Consider the following 26961-nt stretch of genomic DNA (forward strand, 5'->3'; position numbering starts at 1 on the left):
ACAATCCTTACTACAATATCACCATCATCAGCCATACTGTGGTTGACCTCTAGTGAGTCTGGAGACAACCCACTGCACTTTGGAAGTGCTCCCATGAGGAGGAAAACTTTTACCTTAAATCAAGTCTGTATTTGCTTCTCTGAGTCATTCACCCAATTGTTCCTGGATCTGCCCTCTGGGGCCAACCAGAACAATCCTTCGACAAATGTTTATTAATTTATTAATATACCATGTGCAAGGTGCTGGGGATAAGATGTAAACAGAGCAGTTCCTGTTCACAAAGAGCTCATATGTTCTTGGGAGAGACGACATATATGTAATATCTATGTAAATATATAATACCCACATATACACACATAATCTCCCCAAAACTTCTCAATCAAAAGCCATTATCTTCCTTTGTATGCAATTCCACAAGACTGAAGGAAGGTGAAGCCTACCTGACCATATATGTGTGTGTGTGTATATATATATATATGTATATAAAATGTATGCACGTATATGTATATGTATGTATCTCAATACTCTTTGAAAGGATGGTAAATCTCCCAAATTCCTTTAACTGATCCCTCATATGATGGAAACTCAAGGCTTTTCATTCTCTTCCTTGCTTTCTATTGAGCCTTCTCTCTGGTCTATCAGTATTCTTCCTAATTTGGCCCTCTACCTTCAGGTAGGTTTGACCCTCCTACAGTCTTATGCACTACATTCGAAGAGAGATAATAGCTCTTCATTGGCTGAGAGGAGCAAGGCGAGAGAAAAGGCATGGACTTAGAATGGTGAAAGAAAGACCCTCAGAGCAGCAGCCCAAAATGTCCCTTGATTCCCAGAGTTCTGTTAAAGTTGGATTTCTCAGTAGAGATTTCTCTTCAATTGAGTGGATATATCATGTCATTTCTGGATTGCAGAGTTCTTTTTACTCCTGTCTATCCTGTAGAACTTGTCTGATCCGTGAATATATTCGTATGCTTTCTGTGATTGTTTTCTGTTTAATGAGCATTTGGTGGGAGAAGAGATAAACTGGCTAAAATTAAGCTATCTTCTACCCATCATATTGAGGGCATCTAGGAGGCATGGTGGATAGAATGCCAGGTCTGAGAAAGGAAGTCTGGCCTTGGCCATTTGTACTAGCTGTGTGACTTTGGATATGTCTTAACCCTGTTCACTTCAGTTCCTCATCTATAAAATGAACTAGAGAAAAAAATGGCAAACCACTCCAGGATCTTTGCCAAGAAAACTCCAAATGAGGTCATGAAGACATGACTGAAAAATGATGTAACCACAATCCTTTAGGTCTGGGGTTTAAGACTAGATATTGTTTTTCCTTAAATTCTACATATATTGAATCTATTCAATAAATATTAATTCAATTGAATTCAATTTAAGGAAAGATACTAAGTCTAGTTATGGTGTCCCTCAATTCTGCTCCTCCTTCTGACTTCATTATTTCTTTTAGTGGTACCATCTTTCATTTAGCTACCTATGATTGAAATCTTTAATCTGTTAGGTGTGTGAGACTGGGATAATTCATTTAACATCTGGCCTCAATTTTCTCATTTGTAAAATCATGGGTTGGTGTGACTTGATAAATTCAACAATCCCTTTATACATCTATGATCATGTAATCTAATAATCCAGTATGAAAGATAAAACCTTCCATAAATATAATATAAAGTAAAACATGAAAATGTTTAAGAAATGTTCAAAAGAGAATTTATTTCACCATACTGCTGATTTTTCTTAACTTCTCCACTTTCATATTCCCCAAACTATACTTTTACCAATATTCATTTGGTTCTTTCCAATTTCAATGAGCTGAGATTCTGGCAACAGAATGGAGGGGAATTTATAATCCATTCTTCAACAGCTCCCTATTGCCTCTAGGATATCAGCTGAACATTTAAAGCTCTCTACTGTCTAGAACCCATTTATATTTTCAGTACTATTTCATATCCTATCCCTGATCTGTCAACTGAAACATCTATAATGACTAAGAAACTTCAGTAGTGCAATCTAAAGATTGATTTGTTTTAGTTATTCTAGATAAACTAGTAGAAATTGAAATATAATCCTATTGGAGTATCCAATGAGAATCAGCAGGTCATAATCCAAGTTCATCTTTGTCATAGAGAAGACTCAGCATAGATGACTTTACTCATGGTATAGGGAAAGTATATATGTGAAGGCTTTTATGCTATTATGTCTCATTTTTGCCAAAGAGGTACTTGCACTCCTGGGGGTATCCCACTAAAGGAAGGCAACTCTTCTCTTGCTGTGAATATGATTATTTCTGTAAAAGGAAAAAGTCTTTTTTGAAATTTTAGCTGGGAAGGGGGGGTAAATTTAAATTGTCACCTAATTTTTATTTCTGCTCAACTTATTATTGTTAATAGATAGCTCATTCATAATGGGGCTTAAGGTTATATAATACTTTCCTTGCAACAATCCTATTAAGTAAAAAGTAAGAATCTTCAGTGAGTAATTTTCAATTGTGTTCAACTTTTCATGACTCCATTTGGGGTTTTCTTGGCAAAGATATTGGAATGATTTGCCATTTCCTTCTCCAGCTCATTTTATAGATAAGAAAACTGAGGCAAACAGGGTTTAATGATTTGCCCAGAATCACACAGCTTAGTAATTGTCTGAAGCCAGATTTGAACTTCGAAAAATGAGGCTTCCTGACTCCAGGCCCAGAATTTTATGCACTATGGCATTACCTAGCTGTTCCAATATGAATATTATGATATTTCTTTTTCAAGTGAAATAATTAAACTTTTGGAAGATAAAAGACTTGCCCTGGATTCCACACTTACGATTACAACTCAACTGTAGCATAGAATAAAACAGAAAATACACTTCTTTTTTTTCCCTTCTTATCCCCATCTCTTACCTGATTATGATTAAGGCTAGAAAATCTTGGAATCCCTAGCATCGGGCTAGCCAAGCTAGTTAGTGTCAGAGCTGAGATTCAAAACAGGGATAGTCATAACAAGAATAGCTAGCATTCATACAGCACTTTTAAGGTTTGCAGTGTGCTTTACATATGCAGTTTCATTTCATCCTCAGAACCGTCCTGTGAGTTAGGTGCAATCATTGTCTGCATTTTATAGAGACACAGAGAGAGGTTAAGTAAACTGCCCAGGATGACACTGCTAGTGAGTATCTGAGGCAGGATTTGAGGCAAGTTTTCCTGATTCTAAACATCATACTCTCTCTACCCAGTTGCCCAAACCTAGGTTTTCTGATTCCAAAGTCAATAAATACTCTCCTCACTATACCATGCCAGATAATCAGGAGAACAATGATGGGTTAACCAGTGACAGACATGTCACTAGCCCAGCTCTTCTTACATGCCTCTGAGGCACTCATTTATCCTCAACTAGGTGTTAATATTCTTCTTGAAAAAAAGGCAGTTTTATAGACATAGAATAAGCTTTTCTGGCCTTGAAATGATATTCTAATTAACAGGAAAGTGACATTTCTAAGTCATATTCCACATGTGCTGCAGAAAAGGCTTTCTGTTTCATTATAGTGACAGCCGTTGACATTCCATATGTGACCCTTCCGCCTTCTTTCCAGGAAAGCTGTGGCAACAAGGAAGCCTTTTGCTTTCACTCAGGTGGTGCTGACATTTTGCACAGCACAAAAGTGAGAAATTTTCTACTACAAATGAGGGAAATTACAGGAATCCTTTGGATACCACAAATGCTGCTAGCCTATAATTGCTCTACAATATTGCAGGTGCCAGTTGCACCTGGGCCCTCCCTTTATTCCTTTCCTTTGATGCCGAGGATCACTTGGGTCAAAGGATTTAAATCTGTCAGTGTGACATTTGAGATGGCATAGTATTTTTGCCCATAGTAATAAAATAAAACCACAACCATGGTTTTAGCTTGACTAGCCTAATGCTAGGGACTTTATGGGTTTTATAATTGTTGGGCTTCAATCACAGTGGGGCAAAGAGTAGAGGAAGGAAGTGGTGAGATAAAGTAAAGGAGAGTGGTACGTTTTTTGTTTTATTCTACTCTACAGCTAAGTTGTAATATTAATAAAATTATATCCTAACATCCAAGACCATTTATTTATGTTCAGTAAATATTTTTGAAAAGAAGAGTGTCATTTAATAAAATTTCCTTTAACATAAAAACTCTAATAAAAACTAAAATTTCACCAATGACATCTACTGGAACTCTCTCTCTGTGCCAAAAATAATAGCAGTTAATAACTTCTTGACTTGCTTTTTTTCAATAATTTCATCTTTCATTGGTGAAGAGATGAACAAAAAGAAATTCTAACCTAGATCTGATTGTCACTAATAGAAAGGGGGAAGAAAATAAGCATTTGTATAGCATGTACTGTGTGCCAAGCACTGTCCTAAGTGCTTCATAAATATTATCTCAGGTTGCTAGAGTGGAAATGATGAGAATCTTAAGGGGAAGTGACCCTGCCATCTTAGAGTTTATGATAAATGAAAAGAAATATGTGTGTGGTCTGACATACACCACAGATTTCAGGAAAGCAGATTTCTGTGGCTTCAGAGGAAAGACAGGGAGGATACTGTGGAGTAAAATACTTTAGGGGAAGTTAATCTGGGGGAATGGGAAGGAATTCCTTTGAGGGGGAAATATGGGATTTAAAAATTCACTAATCAACATAGATTTAAAAAAACAAAAGAAATGTAAGATGAAAGCAAGATGGTTACAGAATTTGAGTTAAAAGTGAGGGCATAGTCTCATAAAAATAATTTCAGGAATCCCCAATAATACTAAGAATAAGATGAGAGAAGATAAAGGCAACAAAAAGGGATTTTTATAAAAAAATGATAGTGGGAGAAAAAGGCAGATGAAAGAATGGATTTGATTTTTTGCTTGGGGTGGATGGGAAGATGATAAAACAGATAAAGAAAAGGTATAATTATTCAGTTCTTATGTGTTTCCTTCTCTGATATCTCTGAAAATAATCTTTGCTCTGGAGATGAAAGAAGAAAAATTATCAAGGAGTTGCTACCTGAGATATGTTACCTTTCCCAGATGAATTATATTCTTTGGTCTTTAGAAAACTGACCGATGTGATTGCAGATAGTGATATTTGAAAATCATAGAAAATGGGAATTTTCCTTTATGAGATAAGAGAAGAGCAAATTTCCCAGTTTAAAAAAAAAGAGAAGGAAAAAAAGGAATATAGATTACAGGTCAGTGAGTTTGACTTCAATCTCTGGAAAAATTCTTAGAAAGGGAAGCCATGATTATAAATAGCCAAGGCAGTTTCATCATGAGCAAGTCACACCAGACTACTCTCATTTCTGCTTTAGATAAGATTCTGTTCTTCTGGAGAAGATGATGTGATTTTAATAAGAACAAAGCTTCTTAAACCATGGTTTGTGACCCTATGTGGGGTCTTGTAACTGAATGTGAAGGTTGTGAAATTATGATTTATTTCTTAGCAATTTTTAAATATTTATTTTATATACATATATACCTGGGGTCACGTAAAATATTCTCAAGTAAAAAGTGGTTGTGCATGGAAGAAGTTTAAGAAGCCTTGGATCAGACAAACTCAGTAAGTTCATGGTTTAAGTTCAGTGTCAATATGGCAAGAGGTCTACCATGGACTATCCTAAAGTCTGTACTTTTATCAGTTATTTGGATAAAGGGACAAATGGCATGCTTATCAAATTTTCAGATGATACAAAGTATACTGATTGGTTAGAACAGAGGTGCCAAATTCAGCTCAGGTGTAGTTGAACCAGCCTAAAAAAGGAAATATTAACAAATTAAATAAAAATTCAAATGAAAACATTTGTGCTTTTCTAATTCAAATGAAAAAATTTGTGTTTTTCTAAGTCAACATGCAGCCTTTAGGACTCTGTATTTTACATATGAACTTAATACCACTGAACTAGAATATTGGGTTGATTCTAATAAGTTGGAACCCAATGGGAGGGAAAAATGTAAAAAGTTTTACACTTAGATACAAAATCAATTCCACAAAAACAAGGTGGGAAGGTCTTACATAGATAGGTTTTTCTGAAAAGAGAGCTGGATGTTTTAGTGAGCCAGATACTATATCAGGAGCGTGAGGAGGCTGTTGTTTGTTGTTGTTTGTCCTTTGTTCTCAAAGAAAATCATAATATCAGGGAGATGACACAATGACATACAAACGAATTGGATTTGAGTGAGGAAGGGTTGTGCAAGGTTACCTGCCTCACTTTTGTCTTTTGGAGCTATCTGGGTCCAGGGGCAAGATATAGATCAGGGTGACTGGAGATGGCCCTGGATGTATGAGAAAAATATAATCTTGGACTCCCAGGAAAATTGGTGCTAAACTCACTCATCTTCATCTAGAATATTGTGTTCAGTTCAGTGTTCATGGTTTAAGAAGCTTCAGAGTAACCAGAGAAGAGCAACCAAAATAGCGAATGACCCTGAATTTATGAGCTAAACGAATTGAACTGAAGGAATTGGGCATGTTTAGAGAAAAAATGTTGCAAGTGGAACATACTTATGTTCATGTATTTTTTTTTTAGGTTGTCCTGTGGAAGACTTGCTCTATTTGACTTCAAATTAGACTCTACTAGTCTAATAGGAACAATGAGTAGAAGTAGCCAAAAGGCCAATTTCCAAATGAAGAGAGTTAGCCTTTAAAAGGCGCTAGATTTCTCTTTCTTGAAAGTCTTCAAGGGGAGGCTAGATGCTTAGGCACTGGTGTGGAGATTCCTTCAGGTGTGGGCTCGACTAAAGAGCCACTGAAATTCCTTCTGCCTTTCAAGTTCTCTGATTCTGAGACTCCAGAGCCAATGCTTTTTCCATAAAGCCATGCTACCTTTCCATACTCAAGTCTCTGGTTTCCTGCCTCTAAACTTCAGTTTCTCATTAATAAAGTCCATCCTTCTTAATGCTAGACTTCTCTGTCATTATGTGCCTACTTAGACATCTCTCAACTTCCACTGGAAAGTCTACAGATCTTCTGTTCTACTGTTATTAGATACGAAATCTTATAACTGGGACTATGTCTAGTCAAGAGGTCCTTTTGTTTAGATTGATCAACTGGTTTTATTCTCCATCCATGTTGCTGTTCCTTAGATCAGAGGTGTTGATACAAGGCCAAATTAAATTAAAATGTAATTGGGAGACATTTAGTAAAATAAATAAAAATACAATGTATTAAATAAAAATAAAAAATAATAAATTAATAACATTAAAAACAACAACAACAATTAATTAATGTTAATTTGGTTTTCTAAATCAACAGGTATCCCATAGGGATCACTTTCTATTTGAGCTTGGCAACTATATTGTAGCTAGAGGGCCTTGTTTAATTCCCTATATTTCACTTGAACTGATGGATATTGAACCAAAAACATACCCCACCAAAACTGGATTTTGGGTACCAGTCATTTTTTTTGGCATGGCCTATCTCCCCATTTTTTAGTTCTCAGATATGATACTTTATTGGAGAGCCCTGTCAGCATGAAGGAAGTTGTAGAGGTCTTCTAGAGACAGTGGAAATAAGCTTTTCCCTCTTTCATAATATTCAGAGGTAGCCCTGAAGATTAGCACCACGCTAAGACAGAGGCAATATCTCCTAGTGAATAGAGTATTGTACTTGAAGACAGAAACACCAAAATTCTAGTTCTGCCTCTGATACTTACTAATCATCGTGGCAAATCACTCCACTGAGTTTCAGTTTCTTTATTTCTAAAAGGGAGACAACAATATTTCTAATACTCAGTTTAATGCTTGCTATGATACTCAAAGGAGATTGTTGTTTAGCTGTTTTGTTTTTGTTTTTTTAGTCATGTCTGACTCTTTGTGACCCCTATCTGGGGTTTTCTTGGCAAAAATACTGAAGTGGTTTGCTATTTCTTTCTCATTTTACAGATGAGAAACTGAGGTAAATGGAGTTAAATGACTTATACATGGCCATGCAGCTAGTAAGTGTTTGAAACCAGATTTGAACTCATGAATCTGACTTCAGGTTTGGCACTGTACCAACTGAGATAATGCTTTTCCGATGTCAGTGATTCTCAGCATGTATCCTCAAGTGTTCTATGGAAGCAGCTTCTTGAAATACAAATGTTGCCATTACCTGGAAAATACATAATGAAGAGATGGGGAGATGGACCCTGCCATTTTCGAGAAAATAGCAGAGGCCATGATATTTTCTGTTTCTTTAAACAGAGAAGCTTAGAATTAGGGTTAGGGTGTGACACTAGTGAAATCAGAAGACCTGAGTTTGGATCACAGCCTAAGTACTTATCTGCTGGGTGACTGCAGGAAAATTGCATAATTGCCGAGTCCCAGTTTCCTTACTCACAACACTGAGAGAACTGGACCAGATGATGTCTAAAGTGTTTTTCCTTTTTAGATGATAGCATCCTAGGGTCCTCAAAATATATTCTTTGGTTTACATGATAGAGGAGCTGATCATGAGCTGGAGAGCATTGAAATAAAATCCTTTATCAGATCATGTAACCTCCTTTAGCAAGATTGGCTATTGCTTACTAAGGAACTGATAATGCATGACACACTGGCACAAGTTGAAAGGCAATGCTTTGGGCTATCTATCACATAGAGTAGTAGATTTGCATCACATCATCAGATAGTTATAATGTACTTAGAAACGCCTCCTTTGTTTTCCCATGTTAAGACAAGACTAAGCTGAATTTCTGACGTGATTGAGCTATTGCAAAGTATTTCCTAATGGTTGTTTTTGTTGTTCATTTATTTGTCAGTTGTGTCATACTTTGTTACCTCATTTGCTGTTTTCATGGCAAAGATAATGGAATGATTTGTCACTTCTTTCTCCAACTTATTTTACAGAAGAGGAACTGAGGCACACAGGGTTAAATGAGTTGCACGGTCACACAGCTAATAAGTGCCTGAGGTCAGATTTGAATTCATTTAGATGACTCTTTCTGATTCTAGGCTTAGCACTGTATCCACTGTACCCAAATAGCTGCCCCTTTCAGTCACTTATGTTGTCACTATTCAAGCTATTGGAAGGCTCTTGTCTTTCATAAGTCGTGATGCTGGACCTTGTCTAGTTCTGTGATATCCTTTCTCCATGATGAGTCACCAAATTATAATGCCCGGAAAATATAAAATATGCTTTCCTGCATTGTGAAGAACAGGGTACAAACCAATCACAAGCAGATAAAATAGCTATACATTCTTTCAGTATAGTTATGATAAAGGGTTCAGCTTTTGAGATAATTCTCTATGCTATTTTCCAAGCTTCCTAAACTTATTCTCTGTGGGTAATTCTCTTTGGTCCCAAACCTCGAAAGAAACCACTATCCTTTTTGGTGAGGCTCTTCTAACCCTTAACCTCAACCCCCAGCAAATAAAAAAGTGCTTTGGGCTACCACCCCCTCATATTTTTCAGGTTTTTGCTTATTATTCCTACATTCAATGCCCAGAATTTATTGAACTCATGTTTTTACCTAAGGACATAGCCTAAATCAGCCTCCATGAACTTCTATTTTTTCTTTCATCTTATGACATAAATTCTCCTTCTTTTTGCTTTTTAAATTGTTATTAATTCCCTTATGACTTGAAAAGTTTTCTTAGGCAGTTTTCTGCTTTACAATCCTTCCTTTCTTTGGATTCTAATTACTCAGGTTCTCTATGATCAGGTAGGGTGATATTCTCCCTCCCTGAGATCAATTCATAATTAGTTTTAAGATTGCTGTTCTCCTAGTTCAATAGGGATGCCCTGCAAATAAACATGCAGGATTTAATAGCTTAAAAATCCATAAAGACTTTTAGGATATTCTATATAATTGGGAAGGATGGAATTTGATTATCTATTTTAATGGAAAAGATTTACTAATACTATTAATGACTTCACTACTAAGATGCTTAAAGGATCTCATATATTATCTCAGAGATGTAAAAACTAGGTCATTATAGACTCAGTGATTTTTAATCAGGCAATTAAAATAAACAAACAAAACCTAATAAAATCAGAGTATTAACCACAAAGATTATTAAATAGCTCAAATTACTTTTCTACTTATAAAAATGTTTTAATAGTTTATAAAACTTTTCAAAGAATCTTAATGTTGAAAATCACCTTAGAGTCCATCTAATCACTTCTCCCACCCATGCTTTAGGAATTTCAGGAAAAATCTCTGAAAAAATAGTTCTACTTGAACACTTTTGTTGGCAGAAAGTTCACTACCTCAGAAAACAGTCCATTCTATTTTTTGCTAGCTCTTAATGATGAAAAATCTTTTCATATACTGAGTCAAAATATGTCTCCCTGTAAATTCCACCCACTGATCTAATTTCTGCTTTTTGGAAGAACACAGAATAAGTCTATTGTCTGTTCATATAATAGCTCTTTGAATATTTAATGGCAAATATTGTGTCTCTTGGTTTTCTCCAGACTATATTCCTTTAGTACCCTCAAGTGTTCCTCCTGTGTTATGGTTTTTAAGTCTCTTAATTATCCTTGCCCTTTTCCTGTGGACCCATTGTGGTTTATAAAAATGTTCCTTTTAAAGAGTGTTAGATGTATAAATTATTTTCCAAATGTGTTCTGATCAGAGCATACTAACAGGAAGGTAGGACCATTAATTCCCTTAATCTGGACACAATATTTCTAATAAAGGGCATAAGACTGTATTAGCTTTTAGCGGTCAAGTCACAATGAATTCATATCAAGATTGTGATAAACTATAATCACAGTTCTTTTCATATATGAAGATAGGACACTACCATCTCATGTTTGAACACTGATTTGTTTTTACCTAAGCACAGGCATTTAAATTTATCCCTATTGAATTTCTTTTATGATTAGAATAGTTGCTTTGAAAGATGATGGATTCCCCTTTCTTGCAGGTTTTAAGAGAAGAATAGTCAACTATTTGTTGAATATGTTATAGTGTGGATTTATTTCATGTATGAGGTCCCTTACAATCCTCAAATTTTAGGATTCATTGATAAAATGTTGACCAGATTCTTCAGAGTATTTCTATTTGAAACTTTTTTCCAGTTTTATATCAACTAATTATTCACCATTTTTATGTGATGGTGTTTAGCTAGCTGTGATTAAAACTACTATATTATCATCTAGTTCACATTTCTTTATTCTGTTGACAAGGATATATTGTAAGACAAATTTTGTCAAATGTCTTGCTGAAATCAAGATATACCATAGTAAACCTGGGAAACATAATTGCGTTACTGCTTCACATTCACACTATGGTAACCTTATTTTTACTTTATGATGAGGTGGAGATAATGTGAGACACTCTATCTTGACTTGTTTTAAATATAAAATTCATGTACAACCTTTAGGTTTGTGGTTTCTGTCATTTGGAATTCTACATATTTCTTGCTCCCCACTTTTTGAAAACTAGAACAAAATTTGTCTATCTCCCATCTCCTATCATTCCCAATATATATGATTTCTCATGATGATTGTCAACATGATTGTATCTGAACATTTTTTCAGTATCCTGGTTTGTGATTTATCTGGATTTGGAGATGAATTCATTTTATAAAAGATAGGTGCTCTTTTATTCTCATTTGTCCCTCTTGGGTTTCAATTTTCTCAATGCTATGTGTTCTACACTTTTCAGGATTCAGATCATTCTTCTTGTTAGAAAAAGATGGAAACAAAATGGAAATTGAGTAGCTTTTCCTTCTTTTGTTCTCTGTAGTATTATACCATTTCCCCAAAAATTGGGCTTGCTTTTTCCTTGTTTTACTTCTTGTTTTCAACAGAGTAATGATAGCAAAAAATCCCAACCAAAATTCTTATTAGAGAAACTCCAATTATCTTTTAGTTATGGAATTATACATATTTTTCCCATGAAGTTTTTGTTAATTGTTTAAGAATACAATCTGACCATGTTCAATGTTCTTTTATAATGAAGTCAATTTCCCCCCCCAAGATTCCCATCACTTACAATATCAAGAAACAGTATGAATCCCAGTCCTGATGCTTAACTACCTTATTGACTTTGAATAGTATTTCCCCCTCTCTGGACCTCACCTTCTTCCTCATGGAGGAAGGACTTAGATGAAATGATCTCTCCCTTCCAGTTCTAAATCCTATGAGTTTATGACCTTTGTTAGTCAGAATTAAGCCTGGAATAGGTATTCTAATTTCTTTTTCTGTCATCTGAGCAATGATATTCCAATTAGGTCATTAAGAAATTATGGGTTCAATAGGCAACACTACATATATACCATGAAGAGTATACCACCCTCCAAAATCTATAAAGAAATAAGATGGACAGATGGGGAAGCAAAGGGTAATGGAAGCAGACAAGGGAGGGATCCTTGGGGGGGGTGGTTAAGTAATAGCAAGGCAAATTATGGAACGAAATTTAATTAAATAGTCAGCAGGGATAGGAAAGACATGTGTGTATGGAGGCTATGTGTGTGAATGTGTGTATGTCTGTAAAACCAGAAATTATCATATGTTATATTTTTAGCATAATTTGACGTTCAGTGGTTATTTGAAACTTTGAATTTGCCTCATCATTCTTGTGTCTTGCCTCAGTGCTGGTTTAGACATACAGAGATCATAGTATTAGAATTTGGAAAGTACCATGCACATGCTTTCCTTAGTATTCTAAGATGGTCTGTTTTAAGTTCTCACAATATCACTTTTATTCCATTCTCTCCTTTTATTGACACCCAAGGAAGAGCTTAAACATTATGTTTCTTCCTCAGGTTTATGGATTCCTATAGAGCTATATAGTTCCTTAACAAGATTATTCCTGCCCTTCTCATCTCATTAACTCTATTTCTTTTGAACAAGCTATAGTCTTCCAACACAGTTATGAATCTGATTCTACACAGTGATCATATCAGATTGGATCATGATACCTATGAGACTCTATTTATCTCTTCATTTTGAATTTGCAAGTTTGATTTATTTATTAATTGCAAACTATGCAAAGATGCAGGATTATTATCCAAAGTTATGCAGGTTTCCTCTGAGTTTCTTTCTTGTTATTTTTCTTCTAAAAATTCCTAGGTACTATTGTTATGGTATTTAATTCCATATCACATTTGAGTCATTTTAATTTTGTTAAGTTTCCCACCAGGCACAGAATCTAAAAGTTGGGAAAAATTCCAGATGCTATCTGTTCTAACCTGTATGAGCAAATGAATCCCTCTCCAATATCCCTGAGAAGTAGTCATCCTGGAGACTTCCAATGAGAAGAAACAACCTATCTCCTGAGAGAATTCATTCCATTTTTCAGATAGTTCTGACAAGTAGAAAGTAATTGTTTAAATACAAGCTAAAGATCTTTTTCTTTCATTATGAGATACATTAATTGTGCTCATACCAAAAGTCATGGATCAGAAAACCAAATTCAGTTCTTTTGTATCATCTCAATGTTATTCATTCTATAATCATTCTTTCTCTTCATATTACATCCTTCAATTGGGAAAAAAAAGATGAAAAAAAGTATTTCTATTCCTTAATCCTTTAGTTTGTTAGCTATGGCTAACAACATTATTCTAAAGAATAACCACTAGATATATATTTCAGATATGGGTTGGTTAATTGTACTGCCTGTGCTTGCAGGTTTCCTCATGAAAAATTCCCAGACCAATGTTTCTCTCTATGATAAGTACTGTTTTGTACTCTGAGAATGATTTTATATTTGGGTACCATGGAAACTACCCACACAATTTTTCTCTGAAAATGACAGCTGTGTGTGCCTCATGATTCAAACACCACCCAAACTAGAAAATGCGTAACCATGAACTGGCACCCCTTTCTCAGTTAAATATCACCTGTTGAGCACCTACTGCATTGCTCATGCCAGGGATTTTGTTTTTGTTTTCTCCCAAAGAATCTGGAATAATATTTAGCTGTAGTATTGGGAATTAGACTTTTAATATTAAATAGGATACATCACTTTAGGAATGAGAGGGAATGAACACACTCATATTCCAAGAAATATTAAATTCCCAAAAAGATAGGATGGGACTGGGGTCCTAGAGCAGTGGATAAGATAAAACCTTTTTATTTTCAATTCGGCTTTTTAAAAATAATTCAGCAATACCATGAATATGGAGGTAATATTTGAGTACTTAAGTAGATGTGAAGGTGAGTTCAAATGTCACTTTTGATTCAATCTCTCCGAGTATCTTACTTATTTGTAAAATGGAAATAATGGGGTGGGGAGAAGAGAAGAATATAGAGAATTGCTCATTCTTCTTAGGAAAAACTTCTTACTGAGCCTAGGAAGTACTAAATTACCCTCTTAGGCTTCTTTTCTTCATAATGAGAAAATCTAATTAATATAGAAAGACAATTAGAGATTCTGATTTTTCTCCCTTATAATAGTTTTTTCTTCCTATCTTCTCTATTATTTACCTTGAGGGGAAGAAATTGAGGAAGCCTGATGATGGAACAGCGTTTTCCTTGGAATTATGAAAATCACAGGAGTTCTTATGAACACAGTGCATTTTGAAAATATCCACTGTTTCATGTGTTGAAAGGGGTAATTGATAAGTGACTTTGGATGTTTGCCTTTCCCTAAAATTTTATAGCAGAATGGGCTTGAAGATATCATTAACTCTAATACTCAAATTTACAGGTGAGGAAACTGAAACCTGGAAAGAATGAACTCTTTGCTTAGATTTATGAGCTCAATATCGGTAAGAGCCAGAATTAGAACTCATATCTCCTGATTTCCAGCTCAGTGGTCTTTCTACTATATTGCAGGTACCTTTCTTGTCTCTTTTAATTTAATTTTCTACATTTCAATTTCAATTCCATATAACAACATACTCCATTGAGTACTCATAGTGTCTTTCCTTGAGAATCTGGCATATTGGTGAAATGATATTTCTGGTAAGTCCACTTTGATAGGTCAAATATTTGAGTAAATTTAATTAGATTATATCATGCACTGAATTTCTATGTCTATCACAGCATATTTGACCTAGTTTAGAAACTTCCTCAAACATGGGGATTTAAGCATTTGGCCCAAGTGCAAATTTTTTTGTTTTTCCATTTATTTATCATAGGTTACAAAATGATTTCTGCTTTCTTTCCTTTCTTTCTTTTTTACAAAAGAATCAATTTTCTTTTTTTTAAAAAAGCTATAAAAACATTTTGATCATCAAACAGCATTTTAATGAATTAAAGCCAATCAAATCCATGGACTCAGTTTCTTTTAAGAAATAAATGTATCTCCATATAAAAGGGAAATTATTTCTTAATACTAGTGAACCCAACTGAAAAGCTTCAAGTACCTAGGGCTCTCTTTGTTTTACACAGGGTCACAGGTTAGTAGTCCCTACTACATTACCAATTGTAAGGTAGATGGCTTGAATATAATAATCTAATGAGAGTATAGCTTGAAGCTCTCTTTTATTTCCTTTTTTTATAAGAGTTTCACATATTTATTTATTTTTAATTTTAAAAATTTAATTTATTATATTTAACATTTTCCCCAGTTACATTCAAAACAATTAAAAATTTTTTTTGTTTTAAAGATTTTCAAATTCTAGGTTCTCTTCCTTATTCCCACTTACAATTAAGAAACCACATGTGAAGTTATGCAAAACATTTCCATGTCAAGTTGTGAAAGAAAACAAAAATCTCTCATCCTAATGAAAATAAAAACTTTCAAGAAAAATTAAGTTGAGAGAGAGAGAGAGAGAAGAGAAGAGAAGAGAAGAGAAGAGAAGAGAAGAGAAGAGAAGAGAAGAGAAGAGAAGAGAAGAGAAGAGAAGAGAAGAGAAGAGAAGAGAAGAGAAGAGAAGAGAAGAGAAGAGAAGAGAAGAGAAGAGAAGAGAAGAGAAGAGAAGAGAAGAGAAGAGAAGAGAAGAGAAGAGAAGAGAAGAGAAGAGAAGAGAGAGAGAGAGAGAGAGAGAGAGAGAGAGAGAGAGAGAGAGAGATGCTTTGATATGTATTCAGGCACAAACAGTCAAACAGTTCCTTCTCTGGATATGGATAGGATTTTTCATCATAAGTCTTTCAGAGCAGTTATGGATTATTGTACTACTGAGAATGAGTCATTTACAGCTGGTCATTCCAGAACATGCTATTACTTTGTATACACTACATTTCACTTTGCTTGAGTTCATGGAGGACTTTTTTTCCCCTGAGAGCATCCTACTCATCATTTCCCATAAAACAATAATAGTCCATCACAAACACATACCACAGTTTATTGAGCCATTTCTGAATTGATGGGAATCCCCTCAATTTCCAATTTTTTTTTGCCCTGAGAAGAGAACTGCTATGAATATTTTTTGTACCCATAGGCCATTTTCCTTTTATTTTTTTCCCCAATCTCTTTCATGTCTAGTAATGATGGTATAAGATCAAAGGATATGCATGACTTTATAGTCCTTTGGGCACAGATCATTTATCAATAAATACCTAGCATGGAAAAGCTTCATTTCTTGATGAAGGGTTGCTTGAATGAATAATGGCAACTATATTGTTTCAATTCAACTCAATAAACATTTATTAAATGTCTAATAAGTCACCATGCTAGGTATTGGTGAACATTTAAAAAATTATGGAGTTGCTGGTCTTAAGCAACTTAAATTCTTTTGCATTAGGTGGGGGAAAGAAGGCAATACTACATGTATATAGTTAAATAAAATTTGAGGTCTAAGGTACAAAAATCTTCCTTACATAATCCTTGCCTTTTACTTAGTTGAGATAATCAAAGAGGAGGAAATTAGAAGGTAGAAAATATTTATACTTACCAAGACACTTTTTCATCATATATAAACTGTGGAGAAAAGAAAAGATATCTTAGTTATGTAAGCATAATCAAAGCTACAAATAATTTACTATGTAATTTATGTAAAGTAATAATCAGGATTGTACTATCCCAGAAGCAATGGACTGTGGGCAGTAGTACTATGCTAATGGTCCTGGAGTAAGGTTGAGAAGGAGATGGAAATTCATCTATTTTTGGCGTATATCCTGATAAGTCAGCTAGTCAATCAATGATCACTTATTACGTGTGAGACACTGTTAAATTCCAGGGAAACAAAGAAAAGCAAAAGACAGTCCTTGCTCACATGGAGCTTACAATCTACTGGAGAAGACTATAAGCAAACAACTATGTATAAATAATCTGCATAGAGGACAAATGGAAAATAATTAAGAGGGAATGTGTTAGAATTTAGAGGGATTAGCAAAGGCTTCCCATAGAAGATGAAATTTTAGTTGGGACTTAAAGGGAGCCAGGGAAATCATTTATTGCAGTGGAGGAGGGAGAGCCTTCCAGACATGAAAGACAGCTTGAGAAGAGAGTTGAGAGACAGAATATCTTGTACAGGCGGGCAGTGTCACTGGATAGAAAAGTATGAAGCAGGATTTTGTATTTGTTCCTGGAGATGAAATCAAGCCATTGGAGTTTCCGTACATGGTTGGACCTCTGCTTCTGGAAAATCACTTTGGGGGCTGAATGAAAGATAAAATTTATGCAGATAGACCACCAGCTGGCAATAGTCCAGATGCAAGGTGATGAGATCTGTATCAGGGTAATGTGAGTATCAAAGGAAAGAAGTGGGTCATATTTGATAGATTTGGCAAAGCAAAATTGAAAAGCCTTAGCAACAGATTTTTTTGGGGGAGGGGCGTTAAGAGTGAGGAATTTAGGATGATATTTAGCTTTTAAGCCTGGGACATTGGTGTTATCTTTGACAATGATAGGGAAGTATTGAAGTGAGGAGAACTTAGGTAATGTGCTAGTTTTTGGATGTGGTGAGTTTATGATGTCTACTGGACATCTAATTCAAGATGTCTGAAAGGTAATGGAGATAGAAGTCTAGAGGTCTCTATTTAGAGATGGATAAATAATTGAAAAATCATTTGCCTAGCAATGATACTTAAATTCCTGGGAGCTGCTGAGATCACCAATGAAATAGGATAGAGGGAAGAGGAGAAGACACAGGACCTTTAGGATACCTATGGCAATGGACATGACCTGAATGAAGATCCGACAAAGGAGAATAAGGACTGGTCTGTTAGAGAAGATGATAAGCAGGAGAGAGTGATTCTGGAAACTGAGAGAGAAAAGATAATTAAGGAGAAGAGGATGATCAACAGAGAGATCACAAAGGATGAGAATTGAGGAAAAGCCATTGGGTTTGGTATTAGTAACTTTAGAGAGAGCAGTTTTGTTTGAATAATGAGGTTAAAAGTCAGATTCTGGAGATCTTATTAGAGAAATTAGAAATTTTAGAAGAGTGAAGAATGTTGTTAAAAACCTGGGCATTGTCAGCTTCACAAAGTCAACTAAATAAATTAATACATATATATATTTACACATACACAAATACACACAAATATATATTTGTATATATCTCCTACATACATACTTCTTTTTTCTATCTTAACAGAAATCTGTTAAATCTGTTTTCTATATTCCCCTTACACCAATAACCAAAAAAGGGACAATGTTTTCAAACCCCCAAAAATGAATGCTTTGAGTCTGAACTCTATAGTCCCTTTTTTTGAGGACTTATTAGCAATGGTGCCTGTAGAAAAAACAAGGGAACAGAATAGCTTTTTGGGACCCTTCAGTTGCTCAGAAGAGCATATGATTTCATCATGCAGACAATTGTCTATATATCTCTCATTGCTCAGTGATTTAGGATGCCCATCTCAGCTAATTAAAGTTGTGATACTCAATTACAAAAGGATTCAGTCAAGGAAACTAAAACAAAAAAGGAATGTGTAACTTGCAAGGGCCTTAGAAAGGCTTAGCAGATCTTCCATTATTGGAAAAAATAAAGATGAGAATCTAGGAGAGGAAAAACACCTTAGGAAAAGAAACCCCATATTCCCTTGTATTATCTCTTTTATAAAGAGGAAAGAATGAAAATTGATGGCTCTGAGCAAGTGTTGACTTTATAGTTTTTATTTCACTTCTATGTTTGCAAAAAGAGTCAGCTGTATGATGATAGAGAGAAGGATTTCTAGGATGAAAATAGGGAAGGCCCAAATAGAGTGGGGAGTAATCATAAAAAAAATACTGGAATTTTTCAAGTCAGCAAAGCCTGCTAACAGGTTTAATATCATAAGGTATTCATAGAGGTTAGTGTTAATCTCTATTGAGTTGGAAAAACTCATAGGAGATGAGGAAAAAATGACTGATAATTTTAGTGGAAGCAGTGTGCTATATATAACGGCTCAGAGAGTGAGCCTTGGAGTCACAAAGAGCCATATTTGAATCTACCCTCTGTCATATACTGTCTATATCCACTCTGGGCAAGTCATTGCATGTTTTTGTACTTAAGAAAATTAGATTAAGATTAACTATGAAATTGCAGAACAGTTGTTCATCTGTAGTGGTAAACTGGATTTCCTCAATGGGAGAAACTTGTGAAATCATTCAATTCAGACAGAATATAGTTCACTGTCAGTGTTTGAGATCATAGTTGAAGAGATCAACAAACTATCATTTTATGACTATACACACATATGTACTATAGAGAAATATATAAAACCATACATACACAACACACATGTATATATACATGCACACCCATAATATACATACCTACATACCTACACATACATACATACATATATAAAACAGAGAGTCTGACCTGAAGTCTAGATACAAGACCCACCTCTGGCACAAAATGGCTTGTGATCCTGGGCAAGTTATTTATGTTTTTAGGACTTTATTGTTGTTTTTTAGTCATTTTTTAGTCATGTTCAATTTTTCATGACCCATTTGGGTTTTATTGGCAAAGATACTGGAGCAGTCTGCTATTTCCTTTTCCAGCTCATTTTACAGATAATAGAATTGAGGAAAAGAGGGTTAAATGACTTGACCAAGGTCATACAGTTAGTAAGGATCTGAAGAGGCCAGAGTTGAACTCAGATTTTCCTGACTTCAGGCCTGACACTCTATCTACTGTATCATCTAGCTGCTCTTTAAGGTTTTAAGCAACTCCCTGATACTTTGAGTTGCAGAGAAGATACCAACTTGCTTTGACAGAGGGAGTTCTCCAAAAATCACAAGTCCATTCCCTGTCATTATCTCCAGACATACCTAAAGTCTTGGATCATAAAAAATAAATTATGTTTGACCAACTTAATTTCTTTCTAGCAAAAGGTTCTAAGCTATAAGTAACATGAAGGAGTCTAAAGAGAGGAGGGCAAAGATTATAGGAAAACTTTGGCTTCCAATTAAATAACATTCTCACTAAGAAGCAGAAAAAATTGAGTCCATGCTACGAATCTCCCACTGATAGTTGCCTTTGGGCTGTTTTGAGCCCTCCAAAATATGTAGGGACTCCTTGTGCTCTTAAATCAGATGAATAAATCAGATTAGTAAGCCTTTGAGAAGAGAAATAGAATAGCTAGCATCTATTATTTATTTAGATTTAGCTATTATTAAATGAAGCTATTAAGTGAAATGCAAAAAGATAAAATCTATAAATTTCAAAAACTTGAAATTTGAGTTTCAAAATTTGGAATTAGAATTAGAGAACACTTACTAATGTCATACAAGACTATTGTTAGGGGCATAGAGGGCAATAATCAGTGTTTCAGAATCAACAATGTTATATCAATGTTATATTTTCCATGGCCCCAAAGCTAAGATCACTGATATAGAGTCAGAAGGAAATTGAGAGACTACTGAGTACTTCTTAAGTTTACAGATGAGAAAACTGAGGATCACAGAGGTAAATGGCTTGTCCAAAGCCATACAAGGAGTAAGCATCAGAGACGGGATTTGAAGTCGGGGTCTCTAAATCCAAAATCAGTGTTCTTTCCACAGAACCATGCTGCGTTTAATATATATATATATATATATATATATATATATATATATATATATATATATATATATATATATATATTTAACACAAAATGACCACATTGATGAACTCAAAAGAAATTTTAATAAGTTATTAGATGACACAAAGTTAACACATTGTGTGCTTGAACTATGAAAACCTAGGTTCAAGTGTTGCCTGACACACTCTAGCTTTTATTATTAAGGCACAACCACAGGTGTCACTGTGAAACTCTCAGATTGTAAATGATAGTTGAACTACTGCTCAAATCAGTGGAGAAAGATTTCATACCAAGAATTTCTTCCTAGTGAAATCACAGTTCTGGACTAATAATACTAGCTATTATTATGAGAGCAAGATTCATGGTGACTTCAACAAACTACAGAAATGTTTTATGAAAAAGAATAAAGCTGAATAGGGGCAAAGAGCACATTTTAAGTGATAGACAAGACAACCAGCTTCAAAGATAAAGATGATTTGGAAACTTTCAGATGATTGAAGAATTTTTTTACTTTCTGTCTATGTGTCTGACATGTAGATCTGGTTATCAGGGACCGTAAAGTGAATGTGAATCAGCTGCTAAGAAAGCTGACAGATCTCTATACCTAAAATGGAATGCCTGCATGACATTGTCTCAGGTGGATCATAACACATGAGAATGAGGCAATAATCCTTTGTGTCTACTCTGAATCAGCCATGACCTTATTAGGATGCTGTGTCTATATTTTAAAGAAGAGTAGGAGGAGAAATTAATAAAATATACAAAAGAGGAACCAAATTGATGAGATGTGAAGAGGTCATATGGAAAGGATATTTATGGAAGTAGATTTGCTGGTTTAGAACACAGAAGCCTAAAGGGGGTTTACTAACTACATTTTCTTTTATGTAAAAAAGCTTTTATGAAGGGAATATGGAAGTGTCATCATCTTGCTCTAAAGAGCTTGATTTAGAGGACATTGGTTCAAAATGGAAGAAAGGAGGGTGTAAAGGGCTAGAACTGAGCAATGCACTTGGATAATGAAGCACGTGAGACTAATTGCCAATTGGACGATATTAAGACACTCCTCCAAAAACAAAAGAAAGGGGGAGCCACGGGTAACCCTAGAGAACTTCTAAATTTAGTTCTCTATACCATTAATTTTTAAATTTTTGACAAAGATGCACTGGCTCCAGCAGGAGGGTTTTTCAGATAGGAAAAAATAATCTATAAGGGTGATTATAAAAAACATTGTTCCCCCTCAATTTTAAAACAGACTAGAAAAACATGCACACACACATACACACATATAATGTGCATGTGTTTGCATATATGTATAGATAATATAGATGTAACTAGATCTATTTGATATAATATATAATGTGCATGTGTTTGCATATATGTATACATAATATAGATGTAACTAGATCTATTTGATATAATATATAATGTGCATGTGTTTGCATATATGTATATATAATACAGATGTAACTAGATCTATTTAACTTTACAGATGATAAGATTTCACATGTAAAGAATGCTTCATAAAGCTTGCTTTCACATACATAAAACATACACATTATTTTATTTGCTTTTCATAATACCCCTTGTGGTCAGCAGAGCAGCTTCTTCCATTCTCATTTGTAGATGAGGTGATTGTGATCTAGAGAGATTAAGAGTCCTGCCCAAAGTCACATAACCTATAAGCAATAAATCGTGAGCTCACTGTGTTGTTTACCCTATGAATTGGGGGAAATTTCTTCTTGCTTTGTTATTCTTTCATTCAACAGCTATAACTGTAGCTACTAGTACAAGCAAGCTAAAACAATACTATTGGAGAAGACATGTGGAGCCATCTTTTAAGACAGAAATAACTTGTATAAAACACCAGCCATAATAACCACTAGATGGCTCTCATGTTCTGTCTCCTTTTATTTCTAGCTTAAGATCCATCATAGTAAGGTTGAAATGGAAGTATTCCAAGCTCTGCTTCTCGGCCCCATTAAGTTTCCTGTAGGGAGGGAGAGGCCTCTGCAATTTGACAGGCCCACCAGCTGGTTGCTCCAAGTCCCTGAGGACTAAAAACCTCCTGAAATAGCCTTCAGCTAACCCATCACTGTCACAGTGAGATGTGACATTTCAGAAGCATGTCACTGCACGGGACATCAACCTTGGGAGACAGACCCTGTATCTCACACTGATGTGCTCAATCATCATGTTCTGTTGCAAGCTTGTTATCTTATTTTTTTTTTTTGGCCCAGTCAAATAACCCAGCCCTTTTTTGAATAGATTTCCAACTTTCAAAAGCAAATGTTGAGTAAGAGTCTCTACTCTTTGTAGAACTCCTGGGAAGGTTTGGGATTAGGCAATAAGATCAGTATAGTTCAGTAGCCACTAGATTAGATATTCTGATACCACTCAATGCTAAGGGTGAGCCCGGCCAGAGATTCTCTCCTTAAGAACCAAGGATCAGGGCATAGGCTCAAAATATAAAAAACTGCTTAGTTCAAGCTCCTCATTTTTTAGGTTACTGATTTCCAGAGAAGATGATTTCTCCAGATCACACAGATAATAAGAAGCAAAGTCAAGTTGTGAATCAAAGTATTCCAACTCCAAATGTAGTACTTTTACACCATACCATTCTATCTTTCAAACATCCAACTATTATATTATCCTGGGCTCAAGTCTGTTCATTTGATTAATGTTCCTCTTTCCTATTCTCCTTACAAATTAGAGGTCCTGAAAACCATGTGTCAAGTTCTTAAACCTTACTCAGTCTTTGAAATGTATTAGGAAGACCAGAGATGAAGTGACAGAAGAGTAAAATGGTAGTTCTTTGCCTTATTTACTCTTGGATCCTACATAGGGTCTAGCCAGGCTTACACTATGTTAAACTAAACCATGTTTAGGCCACTTCTGGATGCATTCTCATTATATGTTAACCCAGTTTCCTCATTTGTAAAATGAGCTGAAGGAGGAAATGACAAACCATTCTATTATCTTTGCCAAAAAAAAACCCAAACTGGGTCATGAAGAATTGGATATAACTGAAATGATTGAAATATAATAGAAATGAGGATGATAAACTTTAGATGATAACTAATGCTCTTTCCATGTCTGAATTCTATGGCCCATCTATTTTCCACTGAAGGAAAGGAGAATCTGGCTCTTTGTGGGTACGGATCAGGTCTTTTGTCTCTTTATTATTTTCCACATCCTATAACACAATGAATTGAACATAGTGCCTAATATAAACTGATCCAAATCAATAGGTGGGTTTATTATTTACCAACCCTAGTCGAATCCATTTGGGTTTTTGGGGGACAAAGATACTAGAATGGTTTTCCATTTCCTTCTCCAGCTCATCTTACAGATGAGGAAACTGAGGCAAACAGGGTTAAGGGATTTGCTCAGGGTCATACAATTAACAAGTGTCTGAGGCTGTATTTGAATACAGGAAGGTGAGTCTTCCTGATTCCTGGTTTGGCACTCTAATCTCTATGCAATAATACAATTCACCAGAAGAGGTCACTCTCAAAGAGATTCTTTGGGGGAAATAAGTTCAAGGATGTCAGGAACTATTTAATTTAGTTCTTCACCTTTCCCCCATCTAGCATTGTTTTTATTTTATTTTTCAAGAAAAAACATTTAATTTTTCTCTTTTTCTCCTTATAAAAAGAAACAAAAACCCCTATAATAATTATGTGCAGTCAAGTAAAACAAATTCCTTTATTGTCCATGTTCAAAAATGTAAATTCTGTTCAAATAAACACTTAGCAAGATCCACTCTATGCCAAGAACTGTGCTAAGTGCTGGGGAATCTAAGAAGGACAGTCACTGCCTCCTAAGAGTTTATTCTGATTTACAAGAATAAGTAGAAAATAAGCTAGAGTGGGATACTTCAATGTGTATGAGACACATTCAGCACATCTGACCTATACTCTGTATAGCCTCTGGTGTGATAGTTACAAAGGAAAGATCCAAACAAAAAGCGTAGGAATATTAAAGGAGTAAGATAACACCATCAACTTGGAGTTTGCTAGGAGGAAAACAAGGTAGACTTCATAGAACAGATGGCACCTGAGTCACATGAAAGAAAAGAAGGCTTCATCAAGGCCCGTATGGAGAAGAGAATACAGCCCCTGCAAATGCATGGAGGCTGGAGATAGCATTTTGGGTTTGAATAGCTAGTTGTCCTATTTGATAGGAATGTAGAAAGTGTAAAAGTGAGTAATGTGAAGTAGGCAGGTAACCTTTCTGACATGTCTGGGCTGGTAATTCGGTTAGCAGGACTTGATGCTGATGAAGCCTGATTTTGCTCCTTATATATCACTTTGGTTTCACAAAGATAGGGATCATTCTACAGATTGTACAACGAATCCACCCATGTGTCTTGTGAATGTGTACCATTAATCACTGAATGATAGATTTGCAGAGTTGGAAGGGCACTCGGTTATCATCTAATTTCACTCATGCTTGAAAAAGAATCTACTCCCTACTTCCCACTAATTGCAACATATTTGTCAATTGGTTATCCAAGCAAAGCCTGAAAACATGAAAACCTCTAGTAAGGGAGAAGATAAAACATATGCAGGCAGCAGATCCTGGTGGGGATCGCTTCCTTAGAAAACTTTTACTTATATCAAGTCTGTTTCTTTTCAGCTGGTTCACCCATTAATCCTCCTTTTGCTTTCTCCTCATTTCTCTATTATGTTTCTCTCTAATGTGTTAAACATCCTCAGTTTCTTTGATTAATCCTCATATGATATAAACTAAAAGGCTTCTGCCTCCTTAACCATTTTTTTTCAGGATTGCAAATTTCCATGTGACAAGCATGTAAACTTGTATTCTAGCCATATCACTCTATTCCTGCTGACTATGTAGCAGCTACAACCATATTTGGAGAAGCTGTCATTGTCTCTGGTCTTTCCTTTCTATATAAGAAATTACCTGGAGCCTCAGCTGCCATGGAAGTATTTGACAAATAGAATGCTGAACTTACCACTAGGACTTGATTGATATGTTCCTATGTACTTTTATTTAAGATATACTTTGGCTGATATGCTTTTATGTACTTAGGAATTTTCTTTTAATTCTGTAGGCAGGAAGACCTCTGGGTTTATCATACCACATGGGATTGGCAACACTGACAAGATAGGTTATTATGTGCCAAAGGTCAAAAGTACCTACATGGTATCCAAGAAAAGGAAATGGCCAAATACCTTAATTTAGTCTTGTCATCAGGCTATCTCTGTGTGTGAAAATATTATTAATCCAGCATCAATAAGGAACATCATTTAAGTTGTTTCCTTCGTTAGTGAATACAATTGCACTGATAAATCCAGTCTTTAATTTAGTCCTCTATATGTGTAGATTATATGCCTAGTATGAAGGCAAGCTATAGGGATGAAGACTTTTCGATTATATGTATCTTTTGTATTTGCATCTCCAGAAACTGGAGTTAATAATCTTTCCTCCCCTCTCTGTTAGATGTATTTCTGCCAAAAAAGAGTAATAACTTCTCAACTTGCTTTAATGATAACTTCATCCTTCAAGATGTGGAGACTTCATCAAGGAAAAATGTGCTGATTCTGTTTTTACCAACAGGGACTAACTAGTTGCTAGAGTAGAAATGATAGAAACCTTGACCATTCCTTCCCAGGTTTTTTGAGAGAGGAGAGAAAACTAGGCACAGTCAGATCTAGGCACAGTCAGATCTACCCAAGTAGACATTTTAAGGAGTAAATTTCAAGGGGTTAGAGGGTGAATACATAAGAATCCTGTGGAGTATTATTCTTGAGAGTAAGTTCAGCCTGGAGGCATAGAAAATATTGAGAATCAAACTCAAAATAATTCCATTGGGGAAAAAATGGAGTTGTCAGAAGGGAATGATATGGATATATGAAAGTCACCAAACATCTTAGATTTTTAAAAGAATACATATATAACAGAGGTTCTTAAATTTTATTTTTTTTGGTATGTGCATCAGGGGTCCCTTTGGCAGTCTGGTGAAATTATGGAGTCCTTTTCAGAATAATATTTTTAAGTGCATAAAATAAAACACATAGGATTTCAAAGAAAACTGAAGATTTGTGAAAATAATGATGTAGTTCTTTTTCCATCTAAGTTCAATACCCTTCCCCACTTAAATCTACAAAGGGTCTATGGACTAGTGGTTAGAGACCCCTGATAAAGGTGATGGAAACAAGGCAG

The 26961-nt window shown here is 35.2% G+C and overlaps 1 protein-coding gene across 2 annotated transcripts in view; it reads right to left on the bottom strand.

The window, feature by feature from the left end:
• SLC24A3 (solute carrier family 24 member 3) overlaps positions 1-26961 on the bottom strand; it is a 715880-nt gene that overhangs the window by 62214 nt on the left and 626705 nt on the right. For both annotated transcript variants that reach the window (XM_074287758.1, XM_074287757.1), the window contains exon 8: positions 16710-16735. In XM_074287758.1, the coding sequence (XP_074143859.1) occupies positions 16710-16735 (26 nt within the window). The remainder of the gene's footprint in view (positions 1-16709; positions 16736-26961) is intronic.

The sequence above is a fragment of the Sminthopsis crassicaudata genome, chromosome 2 (assembly GCF_048593235.1).
Source record: "Sminthopsis crassicaudata isolate SCR6 chromosome 2, ASM4859323v1, whole genome shotgun sequence".
Taxonomy (NCBI): Eukaryota; Metazoa; Chordata; class Mammalia; order Dasyuromorphia; family Dasyuridae; genus Sminthopsis; species Sminthopsis crassicaudata.